Genomic DNA, 17441 nt, shown 5'->3' on the forward strand with positions numbered 1-17441 from the left:
GGATGTCGGAGAGCAGTGACGAAGTCAGACACAGATTTTCCCCTTTTTGCCCCACTTAGCACTTGATTCTTTTTGTGATTGTTACCAGTATTTTAGTCTTTGAAAATGACCACCGCATCACTATGGCGGCGCTGATCCGAGCGGGGATTCCGAGACGTCCCACTGCTCTGACTTTTGAAAATTGATTCCTCTCTTCTCTCCCTTCCTTGCGGGGAATGCAGGGGTCCACAGGTGCAGGCACTCAAAGCCGCCGGCGTGAGGAAGTACGACCTGAGCAAGTGGAAGTACGCCGAGCTGCGGGATGTCATCAACACCTCGTGCGGTAAGACTTTTCCGCAACCAGGAAAACCTGGGCAAGGTGGCGAGCTCTCGGGGAGATTCATGATCCAGCTCTGTGCACCTCCATCACTCACGGCATCATTAATTCAGCCCCAATGTTAATAATTGAAAATCTGGCCAGTAACGCAACCTCTTCAAAGGTATAGCAAATGGGTTTTCGCCCCGCTCTAGACTTTCCTGCCTAGGCGTGATTTCCCCTGTAATTTTCACAGATAGCTAAAGTGAGAGGTCATTTCGAGGAAATTGCAACCGGGCCGAAATTGATAGAGGAATTCTATTTGGGTGAGGGTGTAGGATTAAGAGCCGACAGGAGAGTGTACATGCAGCTGCTACGTTGATGAGGGTACGGCCTTGTGGCAGAGTGGGAAATTATTACCATTTAAGGTGAATTAGAGTTTTTCCCTTTGTACCCGTTTCAATAAAAAAACATGGAGGAAAGTCTTACCGCCTCAGTCTGATTCGACATGTGTGAATAGGCGAGATGAATAGGCTAGATGAATAGGCCAGCTGTCAGTTGGGGAGCGCTTCGTACCAAAACTTCCCCAAAGAGCATGCTGTGTATCAACCAATGGCAAGCACAACACAAAGACCTCAGATGATGGAAAATAGGGTCTAAGCTACAATATATGTGAGAAATTGACATTAAAGGGAAAAAAATGAAATGTGTATTTAAAAGAAATTGACAATGTTTATTCAAATAAATTATACAATTGTTTGACAGCCCTGTTTGTAGGCTTTTAAATGATATCAAATTCAACCATGTATTTTTTTCAGTGATGAAGACTGGGTGTCTCATGGTAGGGTGGGGTATGCAAAATGGGTCAACTTTGAGCACCTCTATCTCCTAAATGTTTTGTCATTCAGTTCCAAAAAGTTACTTTCTGACCACTTCTGCTATTGGCAAATACACTACATGACCAAAAGAATGTGGACACCTGCTCATCAAACATCTCAGTCCAAAATCATGGGCATTAGTATGGAGTTGGTCCCCCCTTTGCTGCTATAACAGCCTCCACTCTTCTGGGATGGCTTTCCACATGATGTCGGAACATTGCTGCGGGGATTTGCTTCCATTCAGCCACAAGCATTAGTGAGGTTGGGCACTGATGTTGGGCGATTAGGCCTGGCTCGCGGTCGGCGTTCCAATTCATCCCAAAGGTGTTCGACGGGGTTGAGGTCAGGGCTCTGTGCAGGCCAGTGAAGTTCTTCCACACCTATTTAAACAAACCATTTCTGTATGGACCTCGCTTTGTGCACGGGGGCATTGTCATGCTGAAACAGGAAAGGGGCATCCCCAAACTGTTGCCACAAAGTTGGAAGCACAGAATCGTCTAGAATGTAGCGTTAAGAATTCTCTTAACTGGAACTAAGGGGCCTAGCCGAACCATGAAAAACAGCCCCATGAAAAACAGCTGCATTCAGGCAGGTAGCGTTGTACTGGCATCCATCAAACCCAGATTTGTCCGACGGACTGCCAGATGGTGAAGCGTGACTCATCACTCCAGAGACTGTGTTTCCACTGCTCCAGAGTCCAATGGCAGTGAGCTTTACACCACTCCAGCCGACGCTTGGCATTGCGCATGGTGATCTTAGGCTTATGTGTGGCTGCTCGGCCATGGAAACCCATTCCGTGGGCCATGGAAACCCATTTTGTGAAGCTCCCAACGAACAGTTATTGTGCTGACATTGCTTCCGAAAGGCAGTTTGGAACTTGGTAGCTACACGCTTCAGCACTCTGCAGTCCTGTTCTGTGAGGTTATGTGGCCTACCACTTCGCGGCTGAGCCGTTGTTGCTCCTAGATGTTTCCACTTCACAATAACAGCACTTACAGTTGATGGGCAGCTCTAGCAGGGCAGAAATTTGACGAACTGTGTTGTTGGAAAGGTGTCATCCTATGACGGTGCAACGTTGAAAATCACTGGGCTCTTCAGTAAGGCCATTCTATTGCCAATCTTTGTCTATGGAGATTGCATGGTTGTGTGCTCGATTGTATACACCTGTCAGCAAAGGGTGTGGCTGAAATAGTAAAATCCACTAATTTGAAGGGGTGTCCACATAATTTTGTATGTATAGTGTTTAGTTCAAATCAAATGGAATCACCCTAATGCATTAATTGTGGTGGAAATGTAAATTGGGAGGGTTGCAACAACTTTGTTACATTCTCCATGGCCCTTTTTAATTATTTACACCCATCCTGTTGCCACTTTCTCTCCTTGCATTTTGCTGTGAGGAAAACTGAATTGTGACCTGTTTTCACAACCCCCAATTTTTATGTGTTCATCGTTTCCTGACAGGTGAAGATTAGAACTTGAGTATTATCTTAAAGAGTGGGCGATTCTACTACAGCGGAAGCAGAAACTATTTTGGGTATCTCAGATTGTTTTGTCAATTCTCACATAAAAACTTAATTGGGAGGAAGGATGTTTGACATGCTTATTACATTTGTATCACACATTTTGGGGGGGGAAATCGTGATGAAGTGGCCATTTTAGGCCCTTTTAGACCTATACTTGCCTCCTTTAAGACCCTATGAGTGGTGTACTGTACATGATACAGACAACATCGTGGTGTCATTATACTCCTTATAGTTTGCTTTAATATATGGAGTGTCTAGATTCTGAAATAAAATATTTCACATTAATTTATTCATCATTACAAATATTAATGTGAATATCTCAAAACTACCCTTTTTTTAATGTTGCTTATTTTTATGGAACAGTATACTCTTCAAACACATAACATTTCCAGAGTGGGCTCTCTGGTACTTTTAATGATATTACCCATTTTATACATAGAAATTGACATTATAGGTCAATTAACCAATCACAGCCCTCCTTTAGGATTGCACATTCAGCAAGTCGCTAGCAGAGGGAGTTCCCTTTGAATCCATTTACCATTCACTGTGTTGGTGGTGTTCATAAAATGTACCATAACTTCATAATAAGCAGAGAGCTCACTCTGGAAATGTTATGTACTTGTAGAGTACTGTACATTGTTCAAAAAAGGTCTTAAAGTCAGTGTTAGAAAAAGTACTGAATTGTCATACTTACGTAAAAGTAAAGATACCTTAATAGTCATTCTGCTCCTGAGCAAGGCCGTTAACCCACTGTTCCCCGGGCCCTGAAGACGTGGATGTTGATTAAGGCCGCCCTCCGCACCTCTCTGATTCAGAAGTGTTGGGTTAAATGCGGAAGACACATTTCAATTGAATGCATTGTTGTACAACTGACTAGGTATCCCCTTTCCCTTACCCTAGAAAATGACTGAAGTGAAAGTCACACAGTAAAAGTCTAAGTATCTGGTTTAAAACATACTTAAGTGGTGGAAGAAGTGCTCAATGTCGTACTTGAGTAAAAGTAAACGCTATACATCAAATATACTATATTAAGCAAACCAGACACAACAATTGTGTTTTATTCACGGACAGACAGGGGCACACTCCTTCACTGACATAATTGATAGGTGCATGAATTGAATCATATTGCTGTCCTGCCTGAGCATTCAAAATGAAATTACTTTTGGGTGTCAGGGAAAATGTATGGGAGTATATTTTCTTTAGGAATGTAGTAAAGTACAGATAACCCCAAAAACGACTTAAGTAAAAATATTTTGAAGTACTACCTAAGTACTTTACACCACTGCTTAAAATGAATATATTCAAAAAGGGTTGTTTATTTCAGAATCTAAACATACTCCATATATTAAAGCACACTATAAGGATTATAATGACAATAAGATGTTGTCTGTATCATGTACGGTTCACTGATCAGTCTTACAGGAGGCATGTATAGGTCTAAAAAGGGCCTAAAATGGCCACTTTCATGATTTTCTCAAAAATGGTTTGTGATACAAATGTAAGAATTTCCAGAATAATTTGAGATACCAATAATATTTTCGTCTCCCTCTCGCGTGGAATCACCCTAATATTATCTGTACCAAATGTTTTTTTTACATTAATGGAGGCTGGTGACTTGAAAAAATGTAGCAGGATGGGAGACCCACGGTATAGGCGCGGAACGCACAGAGACGACAAAGTGTGTTTAAAAAATCGTCAAAGACTAATTATTTTAACCGAACACCATGCCCAAACTGGACGCGTTCATGCGCCATCATGCACAAATGTATTTTGTCCCCCCACACTAAACGCGATCATGACACGCAGGTTGAAATATCAAAACAAACTCTGAACCAATTACAATAATTTGGAGACAGGTCGAAAAGCATTAAACATTTATGGCAATTTAGCTAGCAACTGCAAGCTAGCTAGCTAAATTGCCATAAATGTTTAATGCTTGCTGTTGCTAGATAATTTGTTCTGGGATATGAACGTTGTTGTTATTTTACCTGAAATGCACAAGTTCCTCTACTCTGACAATTAATCCACGCATAAAACGGTCAACCCCATTGTTTCTAATCAAATCAAATGTATTTATATAGCCCTTCTCACATCAGCTGATATCTCAAAGTGCTGTACAGAAACCCAGCCTAAAACCCCAAACAGCAAGCAATGCAGGTGTAGAAGCACGGTGGCTAGGAAAAACTCCCTAGAAAGGCCAAAACCTAGGAAGAAACCTAGAGAGGAACCAGGCTGTGAGGGGTGGCCAGTCCTCTTCTGGCTGTGCCGGGTGGAGATTATAACAGAACATGGCCAAGATCTTCAAATGTTCAAAAATGACCAGCATGGTCAAATAATAATAACCACAGTAGTTGTCGAGGGTGCAACAGGTCAGCACCTCAGGAGTAAATGTCAGTTGGCTTTTCATAGCTGATCATTGAGAGTACCTTTACCGCTCCTGCTGTCTCTAGAGAGTTGAAAACAGCATGTCTGGGACAGGTAGCACGTCCAGTGAACAGGTCAGGGTTCCATAGCCGCAGGCAGAACAGTTGAAACTGGAGCAGCAGCACGGCCAGGTGGACTGGGGACAGCAAGGAGTCATCATGCCAGGTAGTCCTGAGGCATGGTCCTAGGGCTCAGGTCCTCCAAGAGAGAGAAAGAAAGAAAGAGAGAATTAGAGAGAGCATACTTAAATTCACACAGGACACCGGATAAGACAGGAGAAATACTCCAGATATAACAGACTGACCCTAGCCCCCCGACACATAAACTACTGCAGCATAAATACTGGAGGCTGAGACAGGAGGGGTCAGGAGACACTGCACCCATCCGATGATACCCCCGGACAGGGCCAAACAGGCAGGATATAACCCCACCCACTTTGCCAAAGCACAGCCCCTACACCACTAGAGGGATATCTTCATCCACCAACTTACCATCCTGAGACAAGACCGAGTATAGCCCACAAATATCTCCGCCACGGCACAACCCAAGGGGGGGGCGCCAACCCAGACAGGAAGACCACGTCAGTGACTCAACCCACTCAAGTCACACAATCCCTCCTAGGGACGGCATGGAAGAGCACCAGTAAGCCAGTAACTTAGCCCCTGTAATAGGGTCATCTCTCCTCCTTCCAGGCTTTTTCTTCTTTGTACTTTATATGGCGATTGGCATCTAAACTTTCATAATAAGGTGTATTACCATGACCGACCTCAGTTCATCTTTCAATCACCCACATGGGTGTGACCAATGAGGAGATGGCATGTGGGTATATGCTTCTATAAACCAATGAGGAGATGGGAGAGGCAGGACTTGCACCGCGTTCAGCATCACAAATAGACCTGACTTCTATTTTAGCACTTGGCAACGCAGGCGCTCGTTGGCGCTCGCGAGCAGTGTGGGTGCAATGATTTAATAACATCTTTGTGTAAATTTATTTTGCAACGCGAGCGGTTTGGTCAGTATGTAAAGCATTTAAAAAAGTTGTTTATAGTACAGTATTATGAGGAATGGGAATGAGAGGGCTACTTACAGTGTTGGAAAGGGATCACGGCAGTGATTGAATGAGGGTATGAGGCATGAGTTGGTGTTCTTAGGCTTGACCAGTGCCGGACAGGATTTGACTGGGAAGAAAAAAAACAACACAACACACTACACACTTAGACAAAAGAGCTAAGAATGAGTTGGTCCAAGCAAGGAGTAAAATCATTGATGTAATAATGTGATTGTGTATGTGATTGACTCTACATACAGTAATGAGATACATTTGATATGTGTACTCACAGTACAGTCTTGGCCAAAAGTTTTGAGAATGACACAAATATTAATTTCCACAAATTTTGCTGCTTCAGTGTCTTTAGATATTTTTGTCAGATGTTACTATGGAATACTGAAGTTTAATTACAAGCATTTCATAAGTGTCAAAGGCTTTTATTGACAATTACATGAAGTTGCAAAGAGTCAATATTTGCAGTGTTGACCGTTCTTTTTCAAGACCTCTGCAATCCGCCCTGGCATGCTGTCAATTAACTTCTGGGCCACATCCTGACTGATGGCAGCCCGTTCTTGCATAATCAATACTTAGAGTTTGTCAGAATTTGTGGGTTTTTATTTGTCCACCCGCCTCTAGAGGATTGACCACAAGTTCTCAGTGGGATTAAGGTCTGGGGAGTTTCCCGGCCATGGACCCAAAATATCTATGTTTTGTTCCCCCGAGCCACTTAGTTATCACTTCTGGCTTATGGCAAGGTGCTTCACCATGCTGGAAAGGCATTGTTCGTCACCAAACTGTTCCTGGATGGTTGGGAGAAGTTGCTCTCGGAGGATGTGTTGGTACCATTCTTTATTTACGGCTGTGTTCTTAGGCAAAATTGTGAGTGAGCCCACTCCCTTGGCTGAGAAGCAACCCCACACATGAATGGTCTCAGGATGCTTTACTGTTGGCATGACACAGGACTGATGGTAGCTCTCACCTTGTCTTCTCCGGACAAGCTTTTTTCCGGATGCCCCAAACAATCGGAAATGGGATTCATCAGAGAAAATGACTTTACCCCAGTCCTCTGCAGTCCAATCCCTGTACCTTTTGCAGAATATCAGTCTGTCCCTGATGTTTTTTCCTCGAGAGAAGTGGCTTCTTTGCTGCCCTTGAGACCAGGCCATCCTCCAAAAGTCTTCGCCTCACTGTGCGTGCAGATGCACTCACACCTGCCTGCTGCCATTCCTGAGCAAGCTCTGTACTGGTGGTGCCCCGATCCCGCAGCTGAATCAACTTTAGGAGACGGTCCTGGCGCTTCCTGGATTTTCTTGGGCACCCTGAAGCCTTCTTCACAACAATTGAACCGCTCTCCTTGAAGTTCTTGATGATCCGATAAATGGTTGATTTAGGTGCAATCTTACTGGCAGCAATATCCTTGCCTGTGAAGCCCTTTTTGTGCAAAGCAATGATGACAGGCATGTGTTTCCTTGCAGGTAACCATGGTTGACAGAGGAAGAACAATGATTCTAAGCACCACCCTCCTTTTGAAGCTTCCAGTCTCTTATTCGAACTCAGCATGACAGAGTGATCTCCAGCCTTGTCCTCGTCAACACTCACACCTGTGTTAACGAAAGAATCACTGACATGATGTCAGCTGGTCCTTTTGTGGCAGGGCTGAAATGCAGTGGAAATGTTTTTTGGGAATTCAGTTCATTTGCATCGCAAAGAGGGACTTTGCAATTCATCTGATCATTCTTCATAACATTCTGGAGTATATGCAAATTTCCATCATACAAACTGAGGCAGCAGACTTTGTGAAAATTAATATTTGTGTCATTCTCAAAAGTTTTGGCCACGACTGTACTTGGAGGGGAAACTATCAATGTGCCAGTGGATGAGCAGGCACATGAGACGTGGCTTCAGTTCATGTCAGGAGAAAGTTGACAATGGTAGTGTAGTTGAATAGTCATCACCTCTTAATCAGGGAACAGGAGGGACTTAGCTGTAAATATAAATAGCAGATACATTCCATTATAGCTGCGCAGTCCTAGGTTTGGACAACGAATTTCTCTATGAAGTTAAACTCAGACATCTCAAAAGTCAAACACAGATTGCACATCTCGCCCACTTGACACATCAAAGTAGCCCAAGAAACATTCCTGAATACAGCCCTGATCATCCACATACCTGACGATAACTGACAACTGCAAGCAGACTGGAATTTTAAGACGAAGGTCTGTGTATTCAAACTGCGCAACACAACGAAAAAGTAAGAAGAAACAGGGACGTTCTCAAGCGGCTTATCAACACCACTGTTGGGCATGCAAGCATTTGCTTTTAGAGGACACGACGAGAGGGAAAGTTCCGCCAACAAGGGCAACTACAAGGAGCTTGCAGAGGTAATTGCACGTTATGATGCTTTACTTGCTGAACTGTAGGCTACTAATTAGAGCAGCTGCATACAGCCTATGCTGAAATTTATCCAAAATTATTAACTGGAATTAATCAATTAACATAATAGTTTGAAAAAACGATCCAAATGTTTTATAAGGCCTACAATTGCATAGGCCTGCATGATGCAAACATGCATAAAGCAAGCTCTGTGAGTTATATTGTCTATCAGTTGTTGTCTATGTGTCTGGGTAGAGGAAATCCCCCTCCTAATCTAGTCTAAATATAACTTATATAAACAAATACTGTATAAGGTAGATCCAGTTTTGACAGGGTTTTATTCCTCCCCATGTGACCTGATTAGTAAAAACGGGTCCTACATAGCCCATATGAAACCTTTTTACAACTGATTAATCCCTGTCATACCTTATAGGGTCCAGAGTTTTCCTAGTTTTCCAGGCCCAGGTTAATCGATGCAGCTTTTTCCCAGAAACATGAATCTGATGTGGTCATTTATATGCTTCCCACTTTTGTTTTGCCATTTAGCTGAACGATCAATGTTCTTTAGGTCACTGTACCCACCTTTCGACCAAGGCTCAGACTTTCCAAAAAGCAGGCAAGACCAGCAATACAGGCGGCTTGATGAAAGGCTCCTCGTTAACCAGCTATACTTTTGATTCCAGTTGGTATTGAACGCCCTCACCTTTTCATCCTTCTTCATGAAACTGATCTCAGGCAGAGGTCGACCCTCGGTTTTAATTCACACCTTTTCCGTGTACCCCAGAGAATGAAAGTGGTTCTTCAACAAAAAGTCCAACATTTTCGGCAGCGTTGGCCATTCTACCATTCTGGCGGAGAAAACTGCACACTAGTGCTGGTAGCTAGCTAGCTACTGAAGTTAGCAAGGCACATTTTATTAAATTGCAATAACTGGACATAAAAATAAAGTTCTAAACCAAGGAAACAATTTATAATATATCTCCTCCATCTCCTATAATTTGAATTTAATAATATCCAAAATGCTCTTCACTCTTAATCTCTATCCAACAATGTCACCAAGCTTCTCAACACATACAACCCCCATAATGCTCTGTGGCACAATCCCAATACAACACACAAGGTTCATTCTCTGATCCTAATTCGATGATTGGATAGACAACATGTCAGTTCATACTGCAAAAGCTTTGATTGGTTGGAGGACGTCCTCCGGAAGTGGTCATAATTACCATATATGTCTATGGAAGGGGGTGAGACCTACAATCCTCCTGTGTTTTGTATTGAAGTCAATGTAGCCAGAGGAGGACTGAAGCTAGCTACACCATGCTGCTACCCCAGACAGTGCTGTTGAAGTTACTGTAGACCTTCATTGCAAAACAGTGTATTTTAATCAATTATTTGGTGACATATTAATATATTTAGTATAGTTTTATCTAAAAATTATTACTTTTGTAATGTTTCACAATTTTTTTTAATGAAATTTCCCTTGAGGATGGTCCTCCCCTTCCTCCTCTGAAGAGCCTCCACTGATGGAGGCATAACAGATAATAAAGACCTACTCCCATAACCTTAAAGGATGAGTAAGTTACAGTATTTCAGAAGCTAGCAGATTCATTACTTACCAGCAACAGCTGCAAATCCCAATAAAACTACATGATGTTTTGAAGTTCACTTTCCTTGCTTTGTCTAACAAAACTATCATGAATCTAGCAAAGACGTTTTGTGGGTGCAGTATTTATTGAGTTTCATAGCACTAATGTTTGCTATCAAGTCTCTCACACTGGCTTTAGCTGGGGCTGCCCAGGCAAGTCCGGGGGGTTGCCTAGCAACACGTGCCTCGAAGGTAGGCAGTGTCTAGATGGCACGTGAAATTCCCATGATTTGTGAAAATGTATGGCCCAAACAGCTAGCGCGACAGCTAAAATGAATTTTAAAAAAATAGATATTTCAGCTAATAGGGAGAAGTAACTAACAATACTACATTATGGCATTCATTAATCATAAAACTATTTACATATAATAGAAATTTGGCTACATATTTGGGGAAAAAATGTTTTATGCTCATTCACTGTGGTTAAGTTCTGTTGATGTCATCCCTGTGTAGATATTGAGCTGCTGGCGGCATGCAGGGAGGAGTTCCATCGCCGTCTAAAGGTCTACCACGCCTGGAAGTCCAAGAACAAGAAACGTGACACAGCCACGGAGCAGAGGGCCCCCAAATCTATCACTGACTACGGTGAGATACCCCATCCTGGGCTGTTGTGCTACTGTAGGCTACCCTCCTCAACCCAGGATTGTGTTCAGACATTAACACGTTTTCTCTTAACCCCGCTATTACCATGTTTTCAACAGTAACATCCTTTTTTCATCTGTTTTCTTTCTGTGACCATATTTGACCTTGAAAGTTGTGCTACAGGTAACTGACAAAATAAAGGAACCGCCAACATAAAGTGTCTTAATAGGGCGTTGGGCCACCACGAACCAGAACAGCTTCAATGCACCTTGACATTGAAGTGTCTGGAACTCTATTGGAGGGGTACGACACCATTCTTCCACGAGAAATTCCTTAATATGGTGTTTTGTTGATGGTGGTGGAAAACGTTGTCTCCGGCACCGCCCCAGAAACTCCCATAAGTGTTCAACTGGGTTTGTGATCTGGTGACTGAGACGGCCATGGCATATGGTTTCATGCCCATCAAACGATTCAGCGACCATTCGTGCTTTACAGATGGGGGCATTGTCATCCTATGTATCCATGATAGCCAAAATAAGGGCCTGCCCAGCATTTTTATACATGACCTTAAGCATGATGGGATGTTAATTGCTTAATTTACACAGGAACCACACCTGTGTGGAAGCACCTTCTTTCAATATACTTTGTATTCCTCATTTACTCAAGTCTTTACATTATTTACTTGTATGTCCACACAGAGTACCTAATTTTCTAGCATGGTACTCATTTGCCCACTCGTCAATGTACTTTCCCAAAGGGAAAAAGTCTCACAATTGCATTCATGTCGGATTAACATGGAGGGCAAAAACCCAAGAAGAAGCCGCAATGCTTCAGTGAGCCCCTGGTGGGTTACATGAGGTAAAAACAGTGGGGTTTGTCTTCACAGCTTCACCGTCTCTTCTCCTGATAATGATGGAGGAGGATTAATGTCCACTTTATAAATTGCCTTCCTGTTATTCCTGACATTCAATTAGTGTTCTTAAAAGCCTGGCTCCAAAACCTAGCTCCCATCTGCGTCAAAAGTATTTGTTCCAATTAGACTCAGCTGCCACAACGCATCATCGGGTTTAGCTGTGCGCTACCATGACCGCTTGCTCTATCCAGTCAAGCATGATGTATTCAACTCAGACAACAGGGGCGGTTGAAAATCATGTTTAAAGAAAGTATTATTTAGTTACATGAAAGCTACCCAGTCTCCTTTCTTTGCCCTTCTTTTCCATACATTTTAATTCCAAGAACAAATGTTGTTGCTTTCACTGCATTTTCATTTCTTGATGTGAAAACTTCTAAAAGGCATGTTGAACACATTTTAGTCTGCCATGTAAGAGGGGAGAAAGCAGCTTACCTGGCTTTTCACCCATAGCATTGTTTGTGTATTTTATGCCATCTTTGATGTCCCATATTTTAAGAGTTTCATGTTTTTGCTTCCTTCCACCACCCTATGATTCAATCATTCAACTCAGTCATGTTCTAACACTGCTGTGTAAATACAGGATTGCTCCTCTTACCAAAAAAATATTAGAAAATAATTCCACATTTATTTGCCCCAGTAATCATACAATGTCATAATAAAGCAGTATTGTAGCAGTAACAAAAACATCAAACCCACCACACACAGCCCAACAGAACCCGGCTCCAGCCGTGGCCGCCCAGCAGCAGGAGATAGCCATGAACCGCCAGCAGCGCTACTTCCGCATCCCCTTCATCCGTCCCGGTGACCAGTATAAGGACCCCCAGAACAAGAAGAAGGGCTGGTGGTACGCCCACTTTGACGGGCCCTGGATCGCCAGGCAGATGGAGCTACACCCAGATAAGCAGCCCATCCTTCTGGTGGCAGGTGGGTCCCTCGGGCTAGATCAGCCTCATATGTTCTTTATATGTACATTGATGTGTTTTGTAATATGAAACTCTGTGCTCTATGTCATAGTGCATGTTTTGAGTGTGCACATGTGAATGTGGTTATCCTATCCTAAAAAACGATCCCTAGTCAATCATATGTTATCCTTTCCTGTGTGTGTATTAAATCCTGTTTTTGACTGTCAGTGTCCCTCCCCTCCTCTCTCTCTCCCACCCCATCTTTAGGAAAAGATGACATGGAGATGTGTGAGCTCAGCCTGGAGGAGACGGGCCTGACCACGAAGAGGGGGGCTGAGATCCTCCCTCGGCAGTTTGAGGAGATCTGGGAACGCTGCAACGGGATCATGTACCTGCGAAGCGCCATCGAAAGCAGACAGGCCAGGCCCACGTACGCCACAGCCATGCTGCAGAACCTCCTCCAGTGAACCAGAGGAGCACCCATGTCCATGGGCACAAAAGGAATGCAGTAAACAAAGGGGAGAAAACAGAAGCACTCTCTATTATAGCAGTCTTTGAGGCTAACGGTTATCTCACTGATGGCATTTAAACATTTTACTTAGATTTGTTGGTTTTGATTCTTTGTTAGTTTGCTGTGAAGATACATACCAATTTACATCTCGTCCTCAAGCAATGACCTACGCTTGAATGAAAGTTTTACTACGAGGCCTTAACTATTTTATTTGGTATTAATGAGAAGTTTCAGATCGGCCGTTCCTCAAGACAGTCTTAATTGTATATTCATGTTTAGTTGTTAAATGAAATCTAGCCACTGTTGGAACTATTGTATTTGATTGAATAAATTGTTGCAAATATTTTGCTTTATGACTGGAGAGCTCTAGGAATAATTGATTTTGTCGACACATTTCAGCGTTTACATTTTCAGGATAATGCAGCTGCAATGTTCCACTTCCGATTAGAGAAGGTTCTCTGTCTATAGGGCTGGTATTTCCATAATGCTGGGGCAGGCTGTATCCTTGATGTTGAATTTCTTGCTGTTATTTTTTTTAAAGAAGCTTATTTTACATTTTGTATTTTCATGACAATGAAAGCGCACCAGCTCACATCTATTAACAACCGATATTGCAGGACCTTTGCAATGATAGATGATTCATAGGAAGGCAGACGACATTATATATTTATCAAAAATAAGATCTTGTTTACGACTTTGTCGAAGAGTGTATTTTACATGTCACTGTTAACCATACAGGAGGTTAATTAGAGCACAAACCTCTTTGGGGTGCAATGAAAATATACACTTTCCGAATATGGCATAGTGAAAGAAATCGGAGTCACTGTATTTGTATTCCATAGTGACAGATTGTATTTTCATCTAATAACTCCTTTTTAAAAGAAATTGTAGAACTTGTAAACGTCTTTTCAGAGGGAACTCCCAAGCACTTTCTGTTCACCACTAATATAAAATCCTAAAAACCGAATTGTCCAACTATTTTAATAACATTGTTGAAAGTTTAAGGTTTCTAGGTGTGATTTGTATTGGTCTTTCAATCTAGATTGCTTGACTTCTTTTGCCTATCCTTGATGTTCTGATATGAGTAATTCATCTCATTGTGGATCCCCAGTTATAATTTGATAATGAGTGATCTAATTGTTTGTATTCTTTTCTGTATAGTAAAATTTTTTGCGATTTCAGATTCAACTTCAATTGTATGCTGAGTATTGCAATATAGGAAATAAATGCATTCAACCTTTTATCATTGTGTAGACTCTAGTTAATTGCAAGACTTGCCCATTAAGTCAGGTCTTCTATTAGTACCTCCCTAAACAGCTTAGACTAGCTTATTGATTACAGAATCTAACAAGATGACTGATTTAAGAATGAACGATGAAAAAATGGTGGTCCTCATGTTGTATTACTGATCCAAATGAAGCCATGAAGGGCAGTAAAAATAAAAACTTGACTTTGAATGGATCTTCTCATAATCATGAGAAAATAACAGAATCCGATAATGGAAAAACAATTGAAATGCATTGTGATTGTTAGCAATTCAATGAAACAACCAATTGATCCCCCAAAAAACTTTGTAGGAAAATACTTTATTTTTTTACTATCAAATGTAAGAGTGTAAAAAAAATCTTTACACATTCTCCAAGTGTGTTCTGATCCTGTACTCAAAACACAAGTAAATGGTGGAAATGTATTGACCAGTAGTATAGGACTGACTTTTTCTTCACACAGATGTGTTGCTACATTTTTCACCTACACAACACGAGGCTATAATCATATACAAGAGTATTGCTTCAAAACAAGACTGGAGTCAAAGTTCACATTCATTTTCTTTTTTGGGACATTGAACACAAGTTAGAATAACATTGAAACAACAATCTCATCTAAGGTCATGAGACCACCATGTGTATCAATGTGTACATAAATTCCTCATTGTGAGGAAAGAAAACAACCTTTGTGAAGGATATACAGTATCTGAAAAACATTGCTAGCCTTAACACAACCCTCTAGTCTAGCATATAATATCCCCACACTGTCTGAAATGATGCATCCTATCCTAGGTACATTTCACCATGTAATTCCAGTAATAGAGGAGTCCACTGCCATGACATGTATATACAGCTCAACTTCAAAGCAACCGAGACTTATGTTGCTTTTAAAGTCTGTGTGTAGACTGGCAAGAGGTGAGCCATCAAAGAACAATTACCTCAAAGCATTTGTTATCTGAAGCCCTTAACAGGCAACAAGTTCGGTATTCATTTGGTGGTCGCCAAAACTGAAAAGGGGACAAGTGAAAAAGGGTATACCAAATGTTATTCCATGTCACAAATTGCATATAACCTTTGTAATCATATTGAACTGTGAAATAATATATCCAAAATAGTGGTAAATTATATAAATATACCCCAATTAAAATAGTTAACTTAAATGATACATGCTCAACGGTACGTCATTATTAAACACCCACTTAAAATAAATTAATATGTGCTAAATGTCAAGGTGAAATTATCCCTTAATGACTCAAACAGCTGATTATAGCATGCCAGACTAATTTACATACGCTATCGTTCAAAAGTTTGGGGTCACTTTTTTTCTCCATTAAAATAACATCAAATTGATCAGAAATACTGTGTAGACATTGTTATTGTTGTAAATGACTATTGTAGCCGGAAACTGCTGGTTTAATGAAAATCTACATAGGCGTACAAAGGCCCATTAACAGCAACCATCACTCCTGTATTCCAATGGCACGTTGTGTTAGCTAATCCAAGTTTATCATTTTAAAAGGCTAACTGATCATTGGAAAACCCTTTTGCAATGATGTTAGCACAGTTGAAAACTATTGTTCTGATTAAAGAAGCAAATAAACTGGCCTTCTTTAGACTAGTTGAGTATCTGGAGCATCAGCATTTGCGGGTTTGATTACAGGCTCAAAATGTCCAGAAACAAAGATTTTCTCCTCAAACTCGTCAGTCTATTCTTGTTCTGAGGAATGAAGGCTATTCCATGCGAGAAATTGCCAAGAGACTGAAGGTCTCGTACAACCCTGTGTTCTTTTGCCCATCTTAATCTTTTCTTTTTATTGGCCAGTCTGAGATATGGCTTTTTCTTTACAACTCTGCCTAGAAGGCCAGCATCCCGGAGTCGCCTCTTCACTGTTGACGTTGAGACTGGTGTTTTGCGGGTACTATTTTTTGAAGCTGCCAGTTGAGGACTTGTGAGGCGTATGTTTCTCATACTAGACACTCTAATGTACTTGTCCTCTTGCTCAGTTGTGCACCGCGGCCTCCCACTCCTCTTTCTATTCTGGTTAGAAACAGTTTGCACTGTTCTGTGAAGGGAGTAGTACACAGCATTGTGCGAGATCTTCAGTTTCTTGGCAATTTCTCACATGGAATAGCCTTCATTTCTCAGAACAAGAATAGAGTGACGAGTTTCAGAAGAAAGGTCTTTGTTTCTGGCCATTTTGAGCCTGTAATAGAACCCACAAATGCTGATGCTCCAGATACTCAACTAGTCTAAAGAAGGACAGTTGTAATGGTTCTTTAATCAGCACAACAGTTTTCAGCTGTGCTAACATAATTGCAAAAGGGTTTTCTAATGATTTTTTTTAAATGATAAACTTGGATTAGCTAACACAACGTGCCATTGGAGTGATGATTGCTGATAATGGACCTCTGTACGCCTATGTAGATATTCCATAAAAAATCTGCCGTTTCCAGCTACAATAGACATTTACAACATGAACAATGTCTACACTGTATTTCTGATCAATTTGATGTTATTTTAATGGACCAATTTTTTTTGCGTTTCTTTCAAAACTGGTACATTTTTGAACGTTAGTGTATATTACAAACAATACACATTATGGTTGTTTTTAGGTTATCTTGCAGACAATCATTTGGTGAATAATTTCACTTTAGCATGCAGAAATATTGCAATTATCATTCACATCCATTTTAAAATAATTCCTACTCGTAAGTAATTATGCTCATGTTAGATGGAAAATGTCACAACCAGTACGTTTTCTGAATCATACTTTTTGATTTAAAGAAATACAATGGAAAGCTCAAAAATATGATTTGGTTAAGTAATAACTCTGAATCAACCTTATCAATTCATGTCTTACCTTTTAATGATTTTTAAATACATTTCCAAGAAAGTATTTAAAGTAATATATAAACATATTTGCACATGGTACAATATGACTCATTCAAACTGAGCCCAAGATCAGATTTTTGGCCTTACCTTGTTGTGTGGTATACAGTGATGTAAATCTACCATTTCAGAGACTAGCTTGTCGTGTCTGGTTGTGTAGAGCTGTCTGGGGATCTGTGAAAAAGCATA

General features: G+C 41.2%; 1 protein-coding gene across 4 annotated transcripts in view; it reads left to right on the plus strand.

Moving 5' to 3' along the window:
• Window positions 1–14338, plus strand: part of myo6b (myosin VIb) — a 96644-nt gene extending 82306 nt beyond the window's left edge. For all 4 annotated transcript variants that reach the window (XM_029713963.1, XM_029713964.1, XM_029713965.1 and 1 more), the window contains 4 exons: window positions 222–322; window positions 10643–10774; window positions 12390–12608; window positions 12854–14338. In XM_029713963.1, the coding sequence (XP_029569823.1) occupies window positions 222–322; window positions 10643–10774; window positions 12390–12608; window positions 12854–13053 (652 nt within the window). In that variant the 3' untranslated portion in view covers window positions 13054–14338. The remainder of the gene's footprint in view (window positions 1–221; window positions 323–10642; window positions 10775–12389; window positions 12609–12853) is intronic.
• Window positions 14339–17441: the final 3103 nt, after the last annotated feature.

Source organism: Salmo trutta, chromosome 25 (genome assembly GCF_901001165.1).
Source record: "Salmo trutta chromosome 25, fSalTru1.1, whole genome shotgun sequence".
NCBI lineage: Eukaryota > Metazoa > Chordata > Actinopteri > Salmoniformes > Salmonidae > Salmo > Salmo trutta.